This window comes from Opisthocomus hoazin, chromosome 5 (genome assembly GCF_030867145.1).
Source record: "Opisthocomus hoazin isolate bOpiHoa1 chromosome 5, bOpiHoa1.hap1, whole genome shotgun sequence".
NCBI classification, from domain to species: Eukaryota; Metazoa; Chordata; class Aves; order Opisthocomiformes; family Opisthocomidae; genus Opisthocomus; species Opisthocomus hoazin.
Genome location: NC_134418.1, coordinates 29,574,655 through 29,595,482, shown reverse-complemented (window position 1 = coordinate 29,595,482; position 20,828 = coordinate 29,574,655). Strand labels below are relative to the sequence as shown.

Here is a 20,828-nt window from a genome sequence, read left to right as displayed (position 1 = left end):
CTGGCCTGTAGTTCCCCAAGTCCTCCTTGCCCTTTTTGAAGACTGGAGTGACATTGGCTTTTTTCCAGTCCTTAGGCAGTTCTCCTGTTCTCCATGACCTTTCAAAGATGATGGAGAGTGGCTCAGCAGTGACATCTGCCAGCTCCCTCAGCACTCGTGGGTGCATCCTGTCGGGGCCCATGGATTTGTGAGTGTCCAGTTTGCTTAAATGATCTCTACCCCAGTTCTTGACCAAGGGAAGGTCTTGCTTTCTCCAGCTCAGATGTGTCACTGTGTGACAGGAGCGCCCTTGACAGCTTCTCTTCAGAGGTCACAGAGCCGAGACAAAGGAGGAAGCAGCAGGCAGCACCTGCTTCATCCCTCTTCTTTCCGCTTCTGTGTTCCAGCTTGGACAGTCTCTTTCACAGCCTGCTTGGATCTGCCCTGCGGATATAACCTGGAAGGTTCCTTCAGCAAGCCACCGGGCCCGGGACCTGCCCGCCGGCCCAGCGCTCTCGCCTTTCCGTTTCCCGCCACCGGGGGGCACGTGACCAGAGCCACGCGATGCCGGCGGGGCCGCCAGGGGGCGCGCGGGTGCTGCCAGGGCAGGGCGCCGGGGCGCGACAGTGCGGGGATGAGGGTGCTGGTGGCCGCCATGTTGGAGAGGAGAGCCACCGGGGCTGGGCGAGGTGCCTGTGTGTTTCTCCTAAGGGAGCTTACTTTGAATAATTTTGCTTTTAGGCTTCTATTCACTAATGACTTGTTCCCTGTGCTGCGTGTGTTGGGACACTTTGGAAACATCAGAGCGATTCTGTTCTGCAAATGGAGTGGGAGATAAAGAAAGCCACCTAGGACTTTCAAAATGCATTTACTTAGGCTCAGAAAGCACTCTTCAGCTTTAAACGGATTACTGATGCTATTGTCAGTGATTTAGGTGAGCAGCTCTTTCCTAAGTCACGGGAACCTGGAAGCATGTTGAACCTAGCTGGTTGCCAGAGCAAGGCATGTTGAAAGCAATTGCTTTTCCTCAGAAGAATAAACCTCCTCAGCTGGCACTGACATGACTTGAGCCGCCTGTGCTGAGGGTAAGTCCCCCATTGGGGAAAGAGAACTTGGTCCTGCATTTTCAGATTTGTTAATTCTAACTGACCAAAATTCTGCAACGGGTTGTGAATACATAACGCATGGAGGGAGAAGGCTGCAGGGAGCAGGCAGCCATCCTATGTGGCCCTTGCTCGCATATTCTTTCTTCAAGTGTCCATTCTTGAGTACAGCCAGATTGAAGATCCTGGGCTATGTGGCCAGCCTGTTCCAGTGTGCCTGTCCTCATGCACTAGGTTTCCTAGGAAATAAAAGGAGCACAACTTTGAGTTGCTACTTAAGTTTTGTTTTTTTTCTTTAATGCTGTTATCAAAGTGTGTTTGAGTTTCTGTGTGAAGAGTCCTGTCTCGTAGAGCAGCTCTCGCATGGAAAGTGGCGTGCTCACTAGTCTGCTACAGCAGTTAGCAATGGTTTGGGACAAATTGAGCATAGGAAGGTCTGTGTATTACTTGCCTTAGGTTCTGTAGTGATGGTGTGAGTAATTTGGGACTGGTATTAGAATGCAAGAGATCCTCTTGCACCCTTTTGAGGGTAATCACAGGTACAAGTTTTGGTATTCGGGTCTAGGACTTGCATATCATGAAACACATGAAATGAATGTATTTAAATGTACTATTATACTTTTGATTTAATGAATACCCATGCAATCTTAATGTTCAATGCAAAGCAGTCATCCTAGAAGGAGGGAAAGGAGTGACTGTGACTCCTCCCTACAGAGTAAGTCACTGTTCTTTTACATCTGTGTACATTTGGATTGATCACCTGTTAAATTGCAAAGGGATTTTGCACTTCGTTACAAGGTGGAACAAGGGTAAAAGTAACAGGCTAAAATATTGTGCATTGTACCCCAAAGAAATGGTATAAAACCCTGTGAAATGAATACCGAGTGAGAAACAGAAAAGGCTCTACTCGTCCTGAACTACTGCATCTCCTTCCACAATATCACGGGCATCGCTTCTCCCCTTCTGTACCAAGTGTTGTGGTGTGTAGCACTCAGTGACCCTTCCAGTCATCCATACCACCAGCTCTGAAGTGTGCTGAGGGTGAGGCCGCCAAATTGTGTTGAAACTCCAGTGAACTCCAAGGGCTGTGAGCATGCCTGGTGTGTGGGTTTTGGCTTGACTCTAAAGGAAACAGTCCTTGCAAGATCCTGAGAAGCACCCTCCAGGGACTAAGTAATCCAAGTATCTCTCCAAAAGAAATGCACAGTTATCTGTGTGGGCTGAAAAAAAAGGGAAAAAAATAAAATGAAAATTTCCCCCCCCCCCTTTTTTTTTTTGAAAATGTTGTCTAGTGTGACAAATTCCTGTAACTGAAAGGAAAGAAATCTCTCTCAGAGCAGCCTGGAAATCATCTATGACAAAGAAAAGAATATGCTCCGTAAATAGGGATGAGGATTTCTCTTCCACATCAGCACAGTCAACTGGTCCTAAACCTAAATCATTCCAACAAAGACCTAAAGCCTAGGGCCTGAAAGACAAGAAATAAATAAGAGCAAATATTTATGTGGGTTGGCAGATGGTGGTTTATTTGCCTGAATAATAAAATGTGATTTTGCCTGTTGATCCTTCTGAAGCATTGTTTTCCTGCATAGGATCTTTCACATGCCTCTGATTTCCCAGTTCTGAAGACCGGAGATTGCTCTCCCCTGTCTGCTTCCTCCTGCTGTTGCAGCAGCAGCTGTCTGTCCGTGCTCTGGCAGCCCCAAGAGGACACCTCGCTCAGAAGCTGACACTTAACGTGCTGTCGCTCAGTAACCCAGCAGCACGTGCTGGTTCCAACACTGCCATTGGCATGTGCTTAAACTTCTGAACTGAGATACTTTGATGTGATATTTTAAACAGAGACTTTTTTCCCCTTTTAACTGCAATTAATAAGGTCCAATCCATATGACAACTGCCACGTGAGCGATCTTACCTTGGGCACAATCTTTCAGAGAATTTAGAAAAACCCCACGTGAATAACACATGAAAGCGTGAAGCCCCTGGAAGAAACCAGACCTGTTCTGCACTGTGTTAATATCAGTTTACTTAAGCCTGAACTTCCTTTGTGCATTTTAAAAACTTCAAAAGGAAAAGGACATCTTCTATTTTGAATATAGATTGTTTGCCTCTTCCCAAGATACTGGTTATAGCTGCTGGAATCTCTGCCTTAATTACAACTCAAATGATGACAGGCTCAAATGATCTATTCAAAGACACCTCTGTCGAATATTTTTAAAGAGTTAACACATGAATTTTGTAACATGAAAAGCTACCTGCTGGTCTTGCAGATTTTTTTAAGCAGTATTTTAACAGACTCTCATCTGGTAACATGTTGAAGTCACAGTTTCCCATTAGAACAGAGAAGTCTCAGGTATTGTCATTCTGTGAGCCATTCCAGAAGTGAAAAACCAGTGCAGTTTACTACTGTTGTTATTGCCAGTTTCAGGCCATTTACCCTAACAGGTTGCATATTGAACTTTGATTAATGGAGCTTTTTAGCAGTCTCAAGTGGTACTCAAATGGATCTTAGAATTTTTTAAAGACTCTTGCTTATGAAACGTTAGTATTAGTGCTCTCTACAATAATTTGAATTCGACTAGACACTGAATTCATATTTACTTGCCCAGCTTCAAACTGTCAAGAACATAATCAGAGAAAGTGATTCTTGGCAGAATGTAGTAAAACAGAGGTTTGGCTGAGACTTGAAGCCAAACTGAGTGATACACACTTCTCCTGTCAATGCAGTGGGTTGGAAATTTGGCCTCTTAATTTTCTGTTTTGCATTTTTTTTAAAATGTTATTTAGTGTTTTTCATGACATTTTTTAGCATTAAAATCAGTAATTGCAGACCAAATACCAAAATACTGCTGGCGAATTCTGGTGCAAACCACCACACCATAAGTTAATGCCTCACCGTACGTATCTGTAGCAGAGGCAAAGGCTGTTGTCGTACCAAAGCTGTGCTTCTTTTGCAGGTTTGTGAATGCCCTGCACGGCTGCAGCACTGTGATGCGCAGCAGCAGGCCCTCCCATCTGCAGCAGGGACCAGGGAGCAAAGCCCAAAATGTTACATGCTTTCGACAAAAGGGTTGGAGCTACTACCTGGACACTCACATATGTACCAGGATGTCTTTGGATCACTGGGAATGCACTTCTTTCTTTCCTCCAATTTCTGTGCAACTCACAGTCTCCAATGGTAAAAGCAGGACCTCTATTTTTAAAAATCAAGTTAAATATTTAATTCAAATGAACTTTTTAGCAAGACAGCAAAGGTCACGCCTGAGATGTAAAGGGCCCTTCATTTTGCAAAAGGCAAAACTTAAAAAGAAAAAAACAGACCCTCCCACATGAATCAAATCAGAGAAAGACTTAAGTTAAAGTTTTTATTGCTGCGTGCTCCCCAATACAACAAACAGTATCAGTAGTGTACACTTTACAGAACGAGAAATTAGCTTGGTAGAAAAGAAATCAAAAAGGTACAAGGATTATTTACACCTACATTGTATATACGTAAAAGATCAAGACAGAGAGAAAAGAGAATTGGACTTTTGGGGAATTTTGAAGAAACAAACACACCCTATTTTTCTGTTTGAGGCTCAGGGATTGTCTGTACAACCTGTTTAATACTAATTTATTGGACCTTCAAAAGCCTTGCAGAAAGGTAGCAGCAGTTCTTTAGAGGTGTTGAGTCAATACTGTAGTGGGTTAGATTACACGCATCACAATGCAAGGTGCGTCTTGTGTAGCGTGACTCTGTACTTCCTCAAACAGGATTAACCTACCTACATTCTCATTTACTTTAAAAGTCTTCTGACAACAATTTTCATCCTTATTTCTTTCTAGTGATTCCGCATAATCACTAGAGATGTCTCTAGAATTTAATCTTTGGGGTTCTAATCTACTTTATAGCATTTTAGAGATACATCTTCGCTGTTCTTTTAAATGGGTTGATCATAAGGACTTTTTACAGGGGAGCAAAAATTGCACGTCAAACTTTAATAACCTATTTAGAAATTAAAGATGCCCGTAATTAAAAACTGTCATAAGACTTTTTTTTAAAGAATAAGATCAACAATTTCTCTACAGTAGTTTTAGTTAGCTTAAATTTCTGTTCTATCCATAGGACATAGCATGTACAGGTATCTAGTTACATCTCTGTATTTTATCTTGGCAAAAAGAATAGTCGACTGCGCTTAGTGTAAATATTTAGTACATAAAATACTATCAAGAAATCAACTTTTAATAAATATCTTTAGTTCTTAATCCTATATACAAGTACTTTACAGCAACACACAGGAGAGAGTGCGATTGGGTGAACTGTGAACAAGATGGTCATTGACATAAATTACTAGTATATTATTGCAGTCAGATGCATTGTGGTTGTGGAGATTTTGAGGTGAACCATGCTGAAAAATAAATATCTCTCTCACCTTTAAATCAATGCTTCCAGTACGAAAAAAAAAAAATCTATTTTAAGTCTTGCCACAGCTATTTCTTGTTAGCGCCTATTCTACCTCTGTGATGCTTTTTCAGCTTCAGAAATAACAAACAGATCATCTGGAAAACAGAACTCATTTTTGACTCGCGAACATTACAGTACTTACAGTATATACATGGTTTCCTACACTGGTCTGACCTCTTCGGCAAAAGGAGACGTAAGGGACGGCACTGCTACTCATCAACGGAAGCAGTGCCTGCTCAGCGTAGGCCGCGGGTGTCAGTCTTCATTTCACAGGCATGTGAAACTGTTTTTCCAACCTGTGACTGGAATTACACTAAAGTTTCTAAACCTACTTTTAATGGGCAGGTGGTTCTAAGTAGACTCATACCTTTAAGTTTATGCTTTTTTCTCCCTGTTTCAAAAAGAAAGCATCACATTGTTGATACTCTAGAAAACCCCTTTCCTAGTGTCAGTAGATGTAATTCATATGAAAATGGAACTCCTCCTTTTATGATAATGCTGCTTTAAAAATCAACTTTTGGAATGTAAATAAGGCAGTACTCAATGGCAGGCACCTAGCAATTGTCCAGAATGCAACATAGGTAAACAGTTGTCTGACTGCACAAAACTCTTAAAAATAATACTGATTTTCTGCAATATACAGTATTTACACAACAGCTGCAAATTTGCTTATACAATATCTGTTTATATAGATAAATTAGCAAAACAAGTCTTATTGAATCAGTTGTTCCATTGCAAAAGTATTTTGTATAGTGTAAACGTTTGGTACCTCTTGTAGTGGGGCATTTTCTACATGTGAGTGTTTAAAACCAAAAAGTAATGAGGTGACTGCTGAGGTCAGGGCCACTTTTCTGTACTACAGCTTGACTGATGCCCTCAGCAACTTTTGCTCACTATTAGGAATATTCTTTGGTGCTTTCCTTCAATACCTTCAAGCTAGCCAGATAACGGAGTATGGGAGGAGGACAGGAGTGACTAGAAAGTGAACCAGCACTTCTTGTTCTTTGTATTTACAAGGAAAATGAGTTGATGACCTGCAGTGTCCTGCTTGTGGAAAACAGTATGCACCATAGAGTCCAGAAGTAAGGAAATTAAACCCAAAGCGCCAGACAAAGCCTCTTTCTATGACTATCCTCCACAAGGCATTCACGTTCATGTTTCCACAGTGGAGGACCTCAAAGGCCATCTCTCTTCAACATGCTTCTCGCTCTTCCTTGAGGTTCTTGATGGAGAAGGAGCACCCATTGTGGTGTTATTAGCTGGCACCACAGGACCAGCTGCTGCCAATGCAAAGGCATTATGAGGACTGAGACTGCTGCCGTTGGCAGGTGACTGGTGCAGCAAAGCAAACAGCCTAGAAGTCTTCCTTGTCTGAGGAGCTCTCCATTGTGGAAATTCAGCACTTTTGGGCTTGGAATTGGACGGGGAGATGTGCGTATCTGTGTCCTCTTCTGCAAAAGAATGCCTGCCCAGAGAACTTCTCCGAGGCAGGAACTGTGCGTGGTTGGGCACTACAGGTGTTGGCATCATCAGAGCCCTAGGCAGATGGCTCTGATCAAACATTGCTTCCTCTTCAGTTTCAGCAGCTTCGGTAAGGAACGGCGGTGGGAGGGTGCTGCTGCGCTTGCTGCAGGACTCGCAGCACAGCTTGTTGTAGCCAGGGATGGAACAGTAACGTGCAAGCACTTCCATTTGACAGAAGATAGATTTGTCTCCCATACAGGGTTCATCTGCAAAACAAATGTAACATTAATTGTAAACGTAGAGAAGAATGCTGAAATGCCCTGACAGCATTTAGATGGGCACTGATAATGTTCTGCCTGTGTTTCATAAATGATGGGCTACTCTGAATAGGCAACCTGAGATGCTTCATCCCCTGACAGAACTCACTGCTACCCTAAAAAATAACCCTAGCTGGGAACCAAAGAAATCGGCGGACACTTTGAAATTGTCAGCTGCTGTGCACATCAGAAGCAAAGAGCTGTGGAAAGGCATGTTGTATTTGTGGAGGGCCACAGACAACAATTTCCAGTGTTAACCTACTAGAGCACCCACATACCAGGCCAGATGTAGTTCTACCCACCCAAAATCACCTTCACTTCTAGCCTGAGGCCATTATTAATCAACAGCATTCAAATCAATGAAATCTTCCTTTAAAGAAATTAAATCTCAAGCAATATCTCTCAAAGATGCATTTTACGTGATGTCTTAAAATAAAATGTTATAGTTGGATAAAGTTCTGTTTGGATAAAGTCCGAGATTTTCACTGACCTAACTGTAACTGGAGAACTGATGGGAAAGCTTTTAACAGATAGTTCTGACATAAGATGTCTTGCAGTTAAGTGCGTGACATTCAGTCAGGGAAAAGATCTCAAAGAGCTCAAAGATCTATTAGAGATCCCAAAAATGTCAATGAGCATTTGCTGGATGATTGTTCCACAAATAGAGATGCAGTGGTCACATTGGACAAAACTGGTAGAGTGGAAAGCGGTAATGCAAGAAGTCAGAAGAAAAACAAGGCTTTGACAGTGAGCTGAGAGCACATCAGTACTCGGGCTCCTTCAGACTGCCACATGAGCTCAAAGGTGAAGTCCTAAGTTTTCCTGTTACCGGGACTGGGACAAACGCTGAGAGTTTGTAACACTCATGAGTACGTGGCACTGTTGAGAATATCTGTTCTTAATCTTGCAGTCTGTTGTGCTGACTATATCGAGGTACAAGCTTGGTATTCTGTATGGGAATGTGAGTTTAAATTAAAACTTCACTCTCACAGAAAAAGTCAAATTCTGAGTTAGTATCTGAGCAGAGCTGTGTCAAGGCACAGAAGACGATGGGAGGTTGGCTCGGGTCATTTCAAATGAGTTGCACTACTTGCAGATTTCAAAATCAGGAAATTTAATATTTCCTTATTATTCTCCTCTCTGTGTCTAACTCATCCTACTGCTCATTTATACTGTTACTTATCTGTGTAGTTTGGAATATCATGTGCCTTAGCAGCATGAACACCCAACAGAGTAATGCAGGAAGGTGCCTCAGAAGGTCACCTTGTCCAGCCTTGCAGCAGGGTCAACACTTTTCAGAAAAGCATCTTGCTATTTTAAAGTTGACGCATCTGTAGGCAGAGAGGCGTAATCACCTTCTCACAGACATCTACAGGGACCATCAAAGCAGACCATGCGCTTCAATGTCGTGTTCCAGCCGAACCTGTGTCTCTCCCATGGAGGACTCAGCCCAGCAACTGGGACTCCTGAGAAACCTGGGGCATCTGCGTCTCCCCTCACACTCCTAAATCGGGTGCTAAGGCCCTGGCAGCACTCCAGAAGCAGACCAGGAACCTACAAATATGTAACACTTCAAGGGACATAAAACCAGCAATGGGGAGAAATGAGTAGCTTGGTGCATCCAGTAACTATTCAGACACTTTGGGGAGAGATCAGCAAAAAGTTTCTATTAGCAGAATTTTCCTAAGATACTATGGCTGGCTTGAAATGGTATTGACAGATTTTACGTAAAATAGAAGTGTGCAAAATTAGAATGTGAAAAGCCAAAAGTTAACCCCAGCTATTGAGAAGATCTGTTCCATGTCTAGTCCTCCATTCATAGTTAGCAATTATATAGTCAACATTTTAATGAGCAACAGATGGCATGTAACACCACTTACTAAGCTCTGAAATTATATTAGCTTTACATACAGTGATATTTTTCACCTGTGTACAGGTGCTGCCTCACCACATGTCAACAGTATATCAGGCAACCAAGTTTTCCTATTTTAAAATATTAACTGTAGCCCAACCTCTCGATCAGCGTAAATCAGCTTAATTCTACTGAACTCAGTAAAATTACACACATGCACATCAGTGGGGTTGTGGGATGTTGTTCATAAATAGCAAATTATATGACTGCAGCATGTAATATAAAAATTTTCCTTGATTCTACTCCTGATGTGCTTCCTTGGATAGATGTTTGCTGGTTCTTCACAAACCTAGCATTAAATCTGTAGCTTTGCATGGGAATGTACATACTCCATGAAGGTGCTATAAGACTATTTTCAGCAGGAATTTAGCATGGGAAATTCAAGGGCTATATTTATAATTAATCTAAACTAGAAAAGCTAATATTGAAACACAAATCTTTGCATCACATATAGAACAATCTTTATGCTTCTGTGTAAATGAAAGCACCTGATCTGGAAAATTATGGCAGTCATCTTGTTAACACACTATGATTTATGTCAATATATAGCAAATAGTATCACCTGAAGTGAGAAACCAAAAAAGAAAGTACCAAACAATTATTTTTGCCTTTCCATAGTGACAATGTATCTTATTTAGTCCTTTTCTCTCATGGTTAATTTTTGTGATACCAGTTTGTGATGGTTTAGATTTCGTGACTCAAGTGCTAGTGCAAAGATTTGGTTTTGTACTTATCTACTTTCAGTAGGTTCCATAAGTACAATCTTGAAGCTGTATACTTACATAATCCCCCCCTTTTTTTATTTAGGTTAATTCTGCACAACCTAGTCAACCACTTCCTATTCAGTATGTAAGTGCTTGTATCCTTCCGCTGATGTTCATGGTAAAAATTCTCCTTATCACAATTTGTTACTTGCTTCGCGGTAACTAAGAGTAGAAGACACAAGAAAGTGTATTGGCTCCCTAGGGATTCTAAAGAAGATGAGGCTACTAGAATATAATTTAAATCAAATGAAAAATTTTCACGTTAGATTTTAGAATTGACGCATCCCTTACAGAAGGCATCACTGTAACTCTAAGTTCACTGCTTGCTGACAGCATACCATTGAGAAATCTCGCTGAAAGTTGGTATTTAGGGACTAAAATTTAAAACAACAGGTGCTTTCTTCTTCATTCTGTATCTTGTGTTGCAAAGCAGGGATAGCTCATATAGAGACTTTTCAAGGGTCTGTTCTTATGTGGAGCTCATCTATTTGTCTAAGTACCACAAAATCCATTCTTCTAATCTGGTACAGCCACAGAAACATGACTGCTCATCAGATTATTGCTATAGACCTGCAGGATAAAATCTTGCCTCCTGTTTTCTTCTAATCACAGAGACATATAAAGTTTAAGTGAAATATCTATGGGAGGTGTCCTCATTTTTCCACACTATGAGACTCAGCTCCACCAAGGTGTATGGTGGAAGAGCTGGTTGCTCTTCTCCTGTATGCAGACATATGTTTTTTCATGAAATGGAAGACAAATGCTAATATGCCACATAGCACAAAAGAAATCACACCAACTGCGGCAAATGTTCATGACAACTCCATTAAGATTAAACTCTCAGCAATCTTGCATGTAGGTAGTAAATCATTTGTCAAAACGACATGACTAATGTTTTGCTAAGTCTAAAGCCCTGAAAATCAAAATAGTAATCAAGGCTATACATATGTAACAGTAAAGGAATGCCACACGTGACCATGTGTAAAGAATTTATCTACATAAGTATTACAGAATACTATTGATATATTAGCTGTATTCCCCCAAAACATTGAAAGTGGTAAAAACCACATCCGAAAAGCGTGGGAAAAAAGAGAGATTATTTGGTCTGAAAGAATACTGACGGCTACTTACTGCTTGGTAAAAGTTATGGCCCAAACTCCTGAGCAAAGCAGAGAGGTTTGAGCTCAATGAGAGGAGGCAGGTGTAGCGTGGTGGAGGGGCAGAGTCCATGGGGACCCTGTGGTTTCGTCAAAGGTATGAGGGACTTGGCTGGTGTAGCTCTGCATGCCCTTGTAGTTCACGGCATTTTCATAAAGCCCAGGTCACGCTATTGGTTTGCTGCATCAAAGCCAGATAGATCACTGGCCGTTAGTTCACATTTTTTTAAACAGCTGTTGCAATGCGTTGCTCTGTCTTCTCTCTTTATGAAATGTACCTAGGGTTTCAGAACCTTGTTAGGCACCCCCTACATGTGACCACAGAAATCCTTCATTCACTGCGGCATCTGAGATGGGGTGCATATTAAACACCCAGAACTGTAAAAATACAGTGAGTATTACCCAATGTGATTCAACGTCAATTTGTAAAGGGCTTGTATAAGGCCATCTATTGCTTACATCCCATATAAGTGGATCCTAGGTCAGTGGCACTTGGCTCTCTTGAGTATTACTTAGGGTGAGAGAGACATAGAACTCACACAGAGAAAAAAGATTGTGTGCTGCTTAATTTTGATAGGTAGGAAATTAACACTGGCTATTCAAGAAAATCCCAACTGATGCTTAAAGTACAGATTCTTTAAGGCGATGCTTACAGCACAAGATCAAAACTATCTGAATAGTTTTGCTAGATGTAGCTCTTATTTCTTTCAGTTTTGGAAATATTTTTATCACTAGTGCTTATAGAGTCATGGATAGGGATTTGCTCCCACCTAGTGGATACAATGTTTTATAACTATTCATTGCTCCCGGAATTGTTTTCTGCTCTGAGTTCTTTCACTGGCAGAAGACAAGTAAAAGCAAAAGCAGACACCTTTACCAGACTTGTGGGAAGCAGTTAGATTCACTCTGTGGGAGAACACACTGCACATTCTAAGAACTCTTACTCTATTTTTTCTACCAGCTAGTGATCAGAGTGTTAGGACTACCATGAAGGATTTAAAATCAAATAAACCCCAAATCTTAAAGAGTCATGCATCCAAAGGAAGAAAGGCTTTGTTGTCATAAAAAGCTTAAAAATCTGTTAAAAAAATTCTATGAGAACAATGTAATGAGATTTCCAGGAACCTTATTAATTCTCTGTGGTTCCATTTTTACTTTTTTTTTTCATTTCCTCAATTGGCAGGGCTTATTCCGGGTTTTAGAGGTTGAGCAGAGTTTACTTTGGATTGACCTTCACCTCTAGCACAAATTTTTGCAAATGCAACTTAGGCTAACATATTTAAACCCCCTATTTCAGCATGTTTTCAGGAGGGACCCTGCTGTGCAAGAAGCAACCAACAATGTGCTGGACTAAACAACAGCGTGACTTTAGCTGGACAAAGGCAGGAGAATCTCCAAGGGAGGGTGTATTTTCTAGCATTCAACAGATGAATGGTGTTGTGTGGTTGTCACCTGACAGTGTAACATCTTTAAAATACAGTAGAGTACAAGTTTGGTGTGCACACTACTGTTCATAAGCGTAGACTCTGCCTTGTCTTAGACACCTGTATGCATTAACACAGAAAGTTCACAGGAAGTTTAGCTTTTATTTAGACCTAAATATAGGTCTTTCTTTTTTCACTGGAGTTTATTCAAGGATGAAATCTGTGTCTAACATCTCTGCTCAGCACTGTGCTATCTAGACAGGCTGCACTGAGTCAGGAATCGTTACCCTCATCTATTGCAGTAATTTTAAGATATTCTCTTACCATTACACGGAGCGAGTTTACAAACCCTCACTGATTCCGGCTTTTCTCCATTGCACTGGTCACCAGCACGGCACATGATCTGCCGGGTCTCAGTTCCCTCACCGCAGGTCACAGAACACTACAAAACAGACACAAGACAATTAGGGACATTTAGCTATTCACAGCAATGTGCAAAAATTATTGTGTCTAAAATAACCCAAGATTGGCTTTCAGGTCAGGCTACACTTTCCAGCAATTTGTTTTGAAAGCAGACTTTAGTGAAGGCTGACATTATGGAGAAATATGCAGAGAAGGAGGATAGTATTTTCCTTGGTTCTTTCCTTCTATAATGTTAAATGTTATTAGAGTATATTATTACATATTAAATATTATTAATTATTAAATATTAAATATTATTAGAGCATATTATCAATTTTGCTACCTATTCTTCCTGCAGCCGATACCTGATCTTGACAATGAAACATACAGAGAATACAAAGGGCATAGAAAACTCAGTGTTCAGAGTTAGCTGTAGGGTTCAGCTGTTTGTTCCTAAGTCATTATTACAATATCAACACCTGCAGAAACTCTGTGATTCCAAAACAGTCCAAGGCAGTAAAAAATGTTATGCTGTCCTCAGAATTGGGGAATTCAGAAGGTGGAAACTTGGAGAAAAACAAGCAAAATTTCAACATTTGTTTTGCAGGATTGTGTATCTGATATTGTGAATATTGTATTTTCCTTGCTGGTTTCTGGAGAAGTCTGGAGAGCTACAGAATCCCGTGAAGCTGGAAGGCATTATCTGCTGCAGATTTTCAGGTTTTGGGAAACTGTCTGGTGCAGTCCAGAACTTCCAGCCAAGGCACAGATCTGACTTTGGAGGCATGAGATGTTAGCAAAGGTACGTCACTCCCTCACAATTGCTGCTCGCCTACCTCAGACCAGGGTCCAGCTTTCCACTGTGCAGGGCATGGTATGCGGTTGCACGGCCTGCGGCTCTCCGGGCGATCCCCACTACAGTACTTGAAATGGACAGAGCGGTTTGCACCGTCATGAAGGGGTTGAATGCAACGCACAGTACGGATCTGGTAGCCTGAATTCCCACAGGTTTTTGTGCAGTATTCCCACTCATCTGCTGCCCAGCTGGGAAATAAAAAGCAGTAAGATACCATCACAAATTTACCTGTTATCCATACTGCTGCCAGATCAGTATACAGTATATTTGTGATTAAACCACTCAATAAAATCAGTAACTATTCTTACACAGGTAGAAAAGAAAACATCCGTAATACAGGAACTCCAGCCTAGAAAGCTGTCAACATCCTACCAAATTTGGCTTGGGTTAACTTCCACATGTACCACAAGGAGCAATCATTTATATCTTCATGTGAGACATACTTACAGAGGCTGTGTGCATTCTTGAAGATTGCACATTCTGCGAATGGGCTTTGGCTTTTTGCTGGCTTCACAGAAGCTGCGATGAACCATTTTGTTATCACTTTTCCTGCGGCACCCATATTTGGTATATTGGAACCCTGGAAAATATTTTAGAAAAATCAGGAAAAACAGGTCCTTGTTAGAATTTTTGGTTTAAATGTAAGTTTTATGGCCTATTAAATGGTTGTACATGACAGATATGTATGAAGTATTTAAACATGCTCACGATTTGTCAGGCACAAGATTGCCACACAGTGCTCTGTGGAGGCTATACATAGTGTGACACTGTGATAGGTTTTCAAGGCTAGAAGGGACAGTTATGACTGCTTAGTCTAACTTCTGCATTACACATAAATCATGGCATAGAGAGGGGAGAAATTACCTCCTTAACATCAAGCAGCAAGTCACCAGCTAACCTGGGAATGAACCCCAGTCTTGTTTTAGTGTTTTTGTTACCAGAACACATCACCTTCTTGACTGCTGTATGTAAGAGTTAAAGTAATTTTGACATTTGCATTCCCCATTCTTTGCATAAGTGTAATGTACATAAGTAAAGTGAACGCCAAGTAGCATAAATGTATGAGTCTGTAATTCCAAAGTGGCTTTGGTACCGAATTTAAACACTTAAAAAGAACTTCTTTCTAGTCTGGAAGTGTGACACTTTTGAATAATCAGGCACTTAAGATATTTTAAGCTATGCACCCAAAATAACAAACTGCTTTTTAAAAAAGGAAGGCCAAGATTTCTAAAGCATTCACTACCCCCACCTTTTACTTTTCCACTTTTGGTAATCTGTCATTCGTTATTAGAAGGTGCTACAGCATCTGTTTACCTCCACCACAGGGTTTGGAGCACTGCGACCAACTCTTTAACGCCCACTCAAAAGTATCTATTTCTTCCTGTAGGACATTGTTGCTGTTGATAGTTGATACTGAATCCTCGTGAATGATGTATTTGTAAGTCAGGCTAGATCTTGTGTCATTTTCCCGAGGAATGATCTATTAATAATCAAATGTAAACAGTGGTACAAAACCAGAGCTATTATTTATTCCTTTGCAAAGTAAAGAAATACCAAGGTTTGTAAAGAAACCAAGGTCTGGCTCTTAGGGGAAACATGGAAACTGCTACTTAACTCACTGGGTGAAAAAAAATTGGATTTTGTATTCATAGTCAGAACACAGAGCTGTTTAAAATGAGATACATTTCTAGGCTAGCATTCTAAGCTGGCCAAGTAGGACACTGTCACCTAGGACGAAAGGATGGTGTGGCTACACCATTTACTTGGCTGAAGTGTAGGGCTGGTCTCAGACAGAGTTTAATATGCAATGCCCTCTTTTGGTTAACTGAAAGTGTCCCACTGATGTCTGACAGTGCAATATTTGGCTTCTGATTGACATAGTACCGTTGCAGGAACAGGCAGCAGTTTACAAGAGAGGGTAACAGCTAATGAGAAAAGGGCTTCAGGCTATCAGCCACCTCATCGGCACATGTCTTTCAGAGAGGCATTACACAGCAGTGTTTTGTCAGCACAAGCTCCATGATGGGCGTGCACTTTTTATAAAAGACAAACCCACCATATTCCCGCTACTTGACAGGTAACCTACCAGCACAACCACTGCATCGTGCAAGGGCCCATCAGTGTGGAGAGTTTCTATGTCGTCTTCTATGTTGTACTCCCACTCCACGCCCAGGTCGATGAAAGATCGGGATCTGGCCGCCTCCCCTTTCCCATTCAGAATATAGTGTCCCGTAGCCTGGTTCTTAATTGCTAAAAGGATTGAAAACAGCGCTAGTTGTGCCTCCCATTGTATCGTCAGCAACCATGGTGGCCTATGTGAACCCTGGCAGGAATTATTGCAGAAGGTCTTTTGCAAAAAAACACACCACACTAGCAGGTGCTGTAGATGAAATGGCTCAGAGAAAGGCCCTCCAAGGCCATCTCATGCAGCCTCCAGATTCCAGTTTGATGACAGATGCATTCTCACATTTACTTGAGTTTTGTACCTCCTTATCCACATGAATTAGATACAGAACTAGAGATACACTGAAGCACCTCTTCCTATGTAATGTGCACATTTCCCATACTAGCTTAGTTGCCAAGAAGCACGAGTAGTAGCAAGGAACTCAGGTAAAATCTTCAGATCACCCATCTTCCTTATTTGCATAAGACCAAAATCAGTATTACTGGGAATGCCTATTAGTATAACAGACACCTCAGGAGACTTCAAGTACATTTCTTATTTTCCTCCGATTATGAAAATGACAACTTTTTCATCACATTTTAGTTTCTTTTGCATACATATGTATGTGCCAGATGCTAAAATCAGTAAGCAAAGAACTGTGGCATCTGAACCCCTAGGAAATATGACTTGGTTTTGGGTTTCTGCACCACACCTTAAAAGTCACGTAATGTGGGGATTATTATTATTATTATCCTCCAATTAGAAGCCAATACATTAGAAATCTGAAGGATGGACTCTCATTTTTTCTTTGGTACAACTTTTTCCAATGCACCATAAAACATGATAAAAAAAACCCCTATGCATAAATCTTACAAGTTTCTGTGATTATAGTAATCCAAATACAGGAGCTCTGCAGTATCTAGCAAGTAGCTTCATGAAGCCACTTGCTGCAAAAGCAAAGCTATGCTTCTCTGAAAGTTACTATCAGGCTATGTTTAGTCCAAAATGAACCTCTTGGATCTCAAAAGCCAAGTTTCCCCCTTTGACATTATCACAGTTGAAACAATTTCTTCTTTTTTTTTTTCTTTTTTTCTTTCTTTTCTATTCCTGCTTCTTTTTAGTAACTAATCCAACTCTGCCTGAAGGGTTTACAACTCAGACACTGCCCTAGCACACGAGGAGCTGATTAAAAGGCCATTAAAATCCATGGAAGATCTCGCTCCTCTCCTGGGAGCTAAAAATCCCTTAAGCATTAGAAAATGGTAAGCAGTAAGATACAAATCGATTGACAACAGTATAAACTGTCCTATGTGAGAAAAATCTGAAATGAAATAGACTGCAAATATATCACAATCCAATCTTCTTTCCATTAAAATAGCTGTTGCTTACAATCTGCAGCAAATAAGAATAATTAAAGATACTGAAGTTGATTCACATAATAGAACATACAGTTTTTACCTTGGCAGTGCCCATTTAAACATGAGTGACGACAATCTTTTGTTAGTAAACATGCAAACTGGGATCAGTTTAATATTTTGAAGAATTCAAATGAGAAGTAAATGTTTGTTTGCTGAGCTTATGCTGTAGGACTCAGTCCTAAACATGCAATTTTGAATGCACATATTTACCCAAACCACTTTTATGTGGTTATCTCATTTCTCATGTTCTTCTGCATGACTGCCCTGTGCTTCTCATCATGCCTCAATGCCAAACCTGAGGAAACACTTACCAAGAAAGTGAGGAGAAGCCTCGTCTTCTTGGATAAACACATGTCGAGCACCAGGAGGGATATCAAACATCTTAAGGTACCCTTTGGCATGTGTAGTAGTCAATGGAGAAAGCAGAGATGGAAAGAAAAAGTAATAGCCATGGTTAGAAGCTCACTGCATGATCCAGCTTCTACTTGCAGAAGAGGGCATCCGTCATCAACTGAGAAGCAATGTCAGAATGAAAACGAGCAAATAGTTTTGTAACGTATTTGACAGGACCTCCTTGTGTTTCTTCTCTTTCAGGAAGAAGAGAAACCAGTTACAAATCTATTTGTCACTTGACTAGCTACACTGCTATAGGCCATACCAATTAACAATTCAGGCAAAAATATGTTTCCTATGTTCCTCAGCACACAAGGGGGAAAACTAAAAGTCTTCCCAATTATTTTTTCCAAATCACTCATCACCAGGCTGTTAGATTTGAGTTTACTTTCTGTCATGTTAGATGTTAATGCCTTATCTGTGTCTGCTTACTTCTGAGACATCAAAGACTGGAGAAAGGTGGGCGTAGTACAGAGTGCATTGTCACTACACATCAGAAAAGGCTTGTCTATATGGAAGTTAACCCAAACTATTTACAACTGTGAATATAAAATGCATCAATTAAATTTCTTCTGCTGAAGTGATGGGACTAAATTCAACTCTACAGCTAAAAGTAAAAAGCTGTTCCAAAAGAAAATGATTCTTATTCTAAATTTCAATTATTTATCAGTTCAAACCACAGGTAATTAGTGTAACATTAAGTATTGTCATTAGGAAGACTAAAATCCTTGCTAGAGACCTGGCAACAGGTACTTCTATATCAAGTTTTGATCAAGAACATCATAAGCACTCTGAGTGCGTGGTATTTTCACATTTCTATTATTTTCTCTTAAACAACTGAAGATTTACTTATGATAAATCTCTGTAGATCCATTTTTCAAGAGCTGAGTGAGTTTCTCTCTGTTTTGTACTCTGCTATGCAATCTTCCTGAGTAATCCAGCCCTGCTATAGAAGCAGTGTAGATGTGACAAGTTTTATTATTTGTGCATTGCAAACACAAGACGTAGCATTTAAGTACTTCTGTTTTGTCCTGGAGATTCTGGGACTAACAAACGCATCGGTAGTTTGTCACGCACCTGACATACTACAGCTCCTTGGAAAATATAAGTGAAGAAAAAGAAGAGCCTGGAATATGTAAAATCATGGTCTTGGCTGATGAGTGACTGCACAAACAGCATTTGCCAATCTTTTCATTGATCATCTTTTGAGCATATGAAACATAAAGCTTTTGCCTGATTTGGCATTATCTATCAATGTCTGAATGGAGATGAGAACTGCAGCAAGAACTCTCGCGTTGCCATGGATGCCTCTCTTTCTACAAGCACTTGAAACTTACCCATTGTATTTTTAGACTCCTTTGTTTCAGAAAGGGAAATATTGCGAGCTCCTTTGGGCAATGTAAACGCTCCTCTTGTCTTCCCTTAAATAGAACGTCTGTAATTAGTGCTCTGAGAGCCAAGTCTTGTTATTTCATTGACTATGTTTGTCAGCCAGATGGTCTTTACAAGTGTAAAGTATAAATTACATTATGTGTTCAAGTGCATTTAAACCAGAATTAGACACATCTAGCAAATGTTAATAGTCAATGAAAGTCAGTGAAAATTCAGGTAGGTGATTTTAAGTTGGATACTTGCAGATTTCATTTTCCAGAAACTTGAATTCTTTTTGGCACCTCTTGCTTAAATGTTTTCCTGTTGGAAGAGGTCAATTAGTCTTTTTAATGACTAGATTGCCAAAGTTATGGTAAAACAATAAATGTTTCATAAACACTTCTATCACTTTCATAGACATTTGCAAATAAATAGCTGATTAACAGCAATCTTCCCTGAACTATCTCTTACAACTGACTGTCACTGTGGATTGTCGTGCTTTCCAGACACTGAAAATACTGCGCAAACATTCAATCACATGCCGTCACCCCGTCAGACAATGCAGTGGTTCTCAGTGGCCGACAGGCGGAAATGCTGAGCCAGAACATGGTGGCGTCGGTAAAACATTTTGCCCTCTGCTGGCCTCTTGTTTGCCCTGTTAATCTCCCAGGGAGTAAGCCAAACTACAGGTTTAGGCAGTACATGGATTGTGAGCGAGGAGCTGAAACCATTGGTATAGACAACAGAAACCAACTCATTATAAAAAACTCTTACTGGACTGGATCCAAACTTGTGACGTGAATATCCTCTCTGCCCCCCAAATTCCAGTCATTTTCTCAGTGAAAAAATCAGAAATGCTCTTAGAAGGCTGAGCACTTAAATCTGCTTATCACTTTTTTTTTTTTGTTTTAAGAAAAGCATAGCAGCTGCCAGCTCCAGAAATACAGAGACTTATATATGAGGCTCAAGGTGTAGTCTTCAGTCCATTACTCCCAAAGTCTGAATGATTCTTGCATTATTCCATGTCCAATCCATCAGCCTCCAGGGAACCATCCCTTTCAGAAAGGTTCTCTACTGTAATTTGATAATAACAATCAGTAAACTTTTCCAGTTGCTTTCTAATAATTAATAAGTATTTTCAGCAGAATATTTTATGTATTTTATTTACAGTCACACATTAACTTGTCTTTGTCCAAGTTTAGTTTGTCTGCTTACTGTCCAAATTTAAATATTAATGCTGCAGTAAAGCTTGCTTCATGGCAGCAGTTACCAGCCTCTAAACTATTAACGCAGATATTCACATTATCTGTCCCTTACCCTTTCTCTGTTCTGTCTTAAAACACTTAGCTCTATCAGACAGACACTCCTGAAATAACTGCTACCAGTCATACAGAGATACACTTCTCTGAGTAGCTTCCCCAGACTGCAAAAAAGAAAAAAGCAATACAGGAAAGCTTTGAAATACAAAATAGTCACTGCAAAATATACAAGATAATACTGCCCTGGCTTAACAAACAACTGACACAATAGAAATTTCTGAAGGAGTTCAAGGAGATCTTGACTTATTATTGATAAGAAAAATGTTGCAAAATAACCCAGAGTGCAGTCTGAAAATTTTAACCAGGTCATTCTTTGTTCTGAGCTAGCAGAATGCTATCAT

At 40.4% G+C, this 20,828-nt stretch overlaps 1 protein-coding gene across 3 annotated transcripts in view; it reads right to left on the bottom strand.

Annotated features, from left to right (window-relative positions):
• Positions 1–4,456: 4,456 nt before the first annotated feature.
• Positions 4,457–20,828, bottom strand: part of ADAMTS3 (ADAM metallopeptidase with thrombospondin type 1 motif 3) — a 132,865-nt gene continuing 116,493 nt past the window's right edge. For all 3 annotated transcript variants that reach the window (XM_075420776.1, XM_075420774.1, XM_075420777.1), the window contains 7 exons: positions 17,716–17,796; positions 15,909–16,072; positions 15,137–15,302; positions 14,270–14,402; positions 13,803–14,010; positions 12,889–13,006; positions 4,457–7,256 (listed from right to left, as the gene is read on the bottom strand). In XM_075420776.1, the coding sequence (XP_075276891.1) occupies positions 6,679–7,256; positions 12,889–13,006; positions 13,803–14,010; positions 14,270–14,402; positions 15,137–15,302; positions 15,909–16,072; positions 17,716–17,796 (1,448 nt within the window). In that variant the 3' untranslated portion in view covers positions 4,457–6,678. The remainder of the gene's footprint in view (positions 7,257–12,888; positions 13,007–13,802; positions 14,011–14,269; positions 14,403–15,136; positions 15,303–15,908; positions 16,073–17,715; positions 17,797–20,828) is intronic.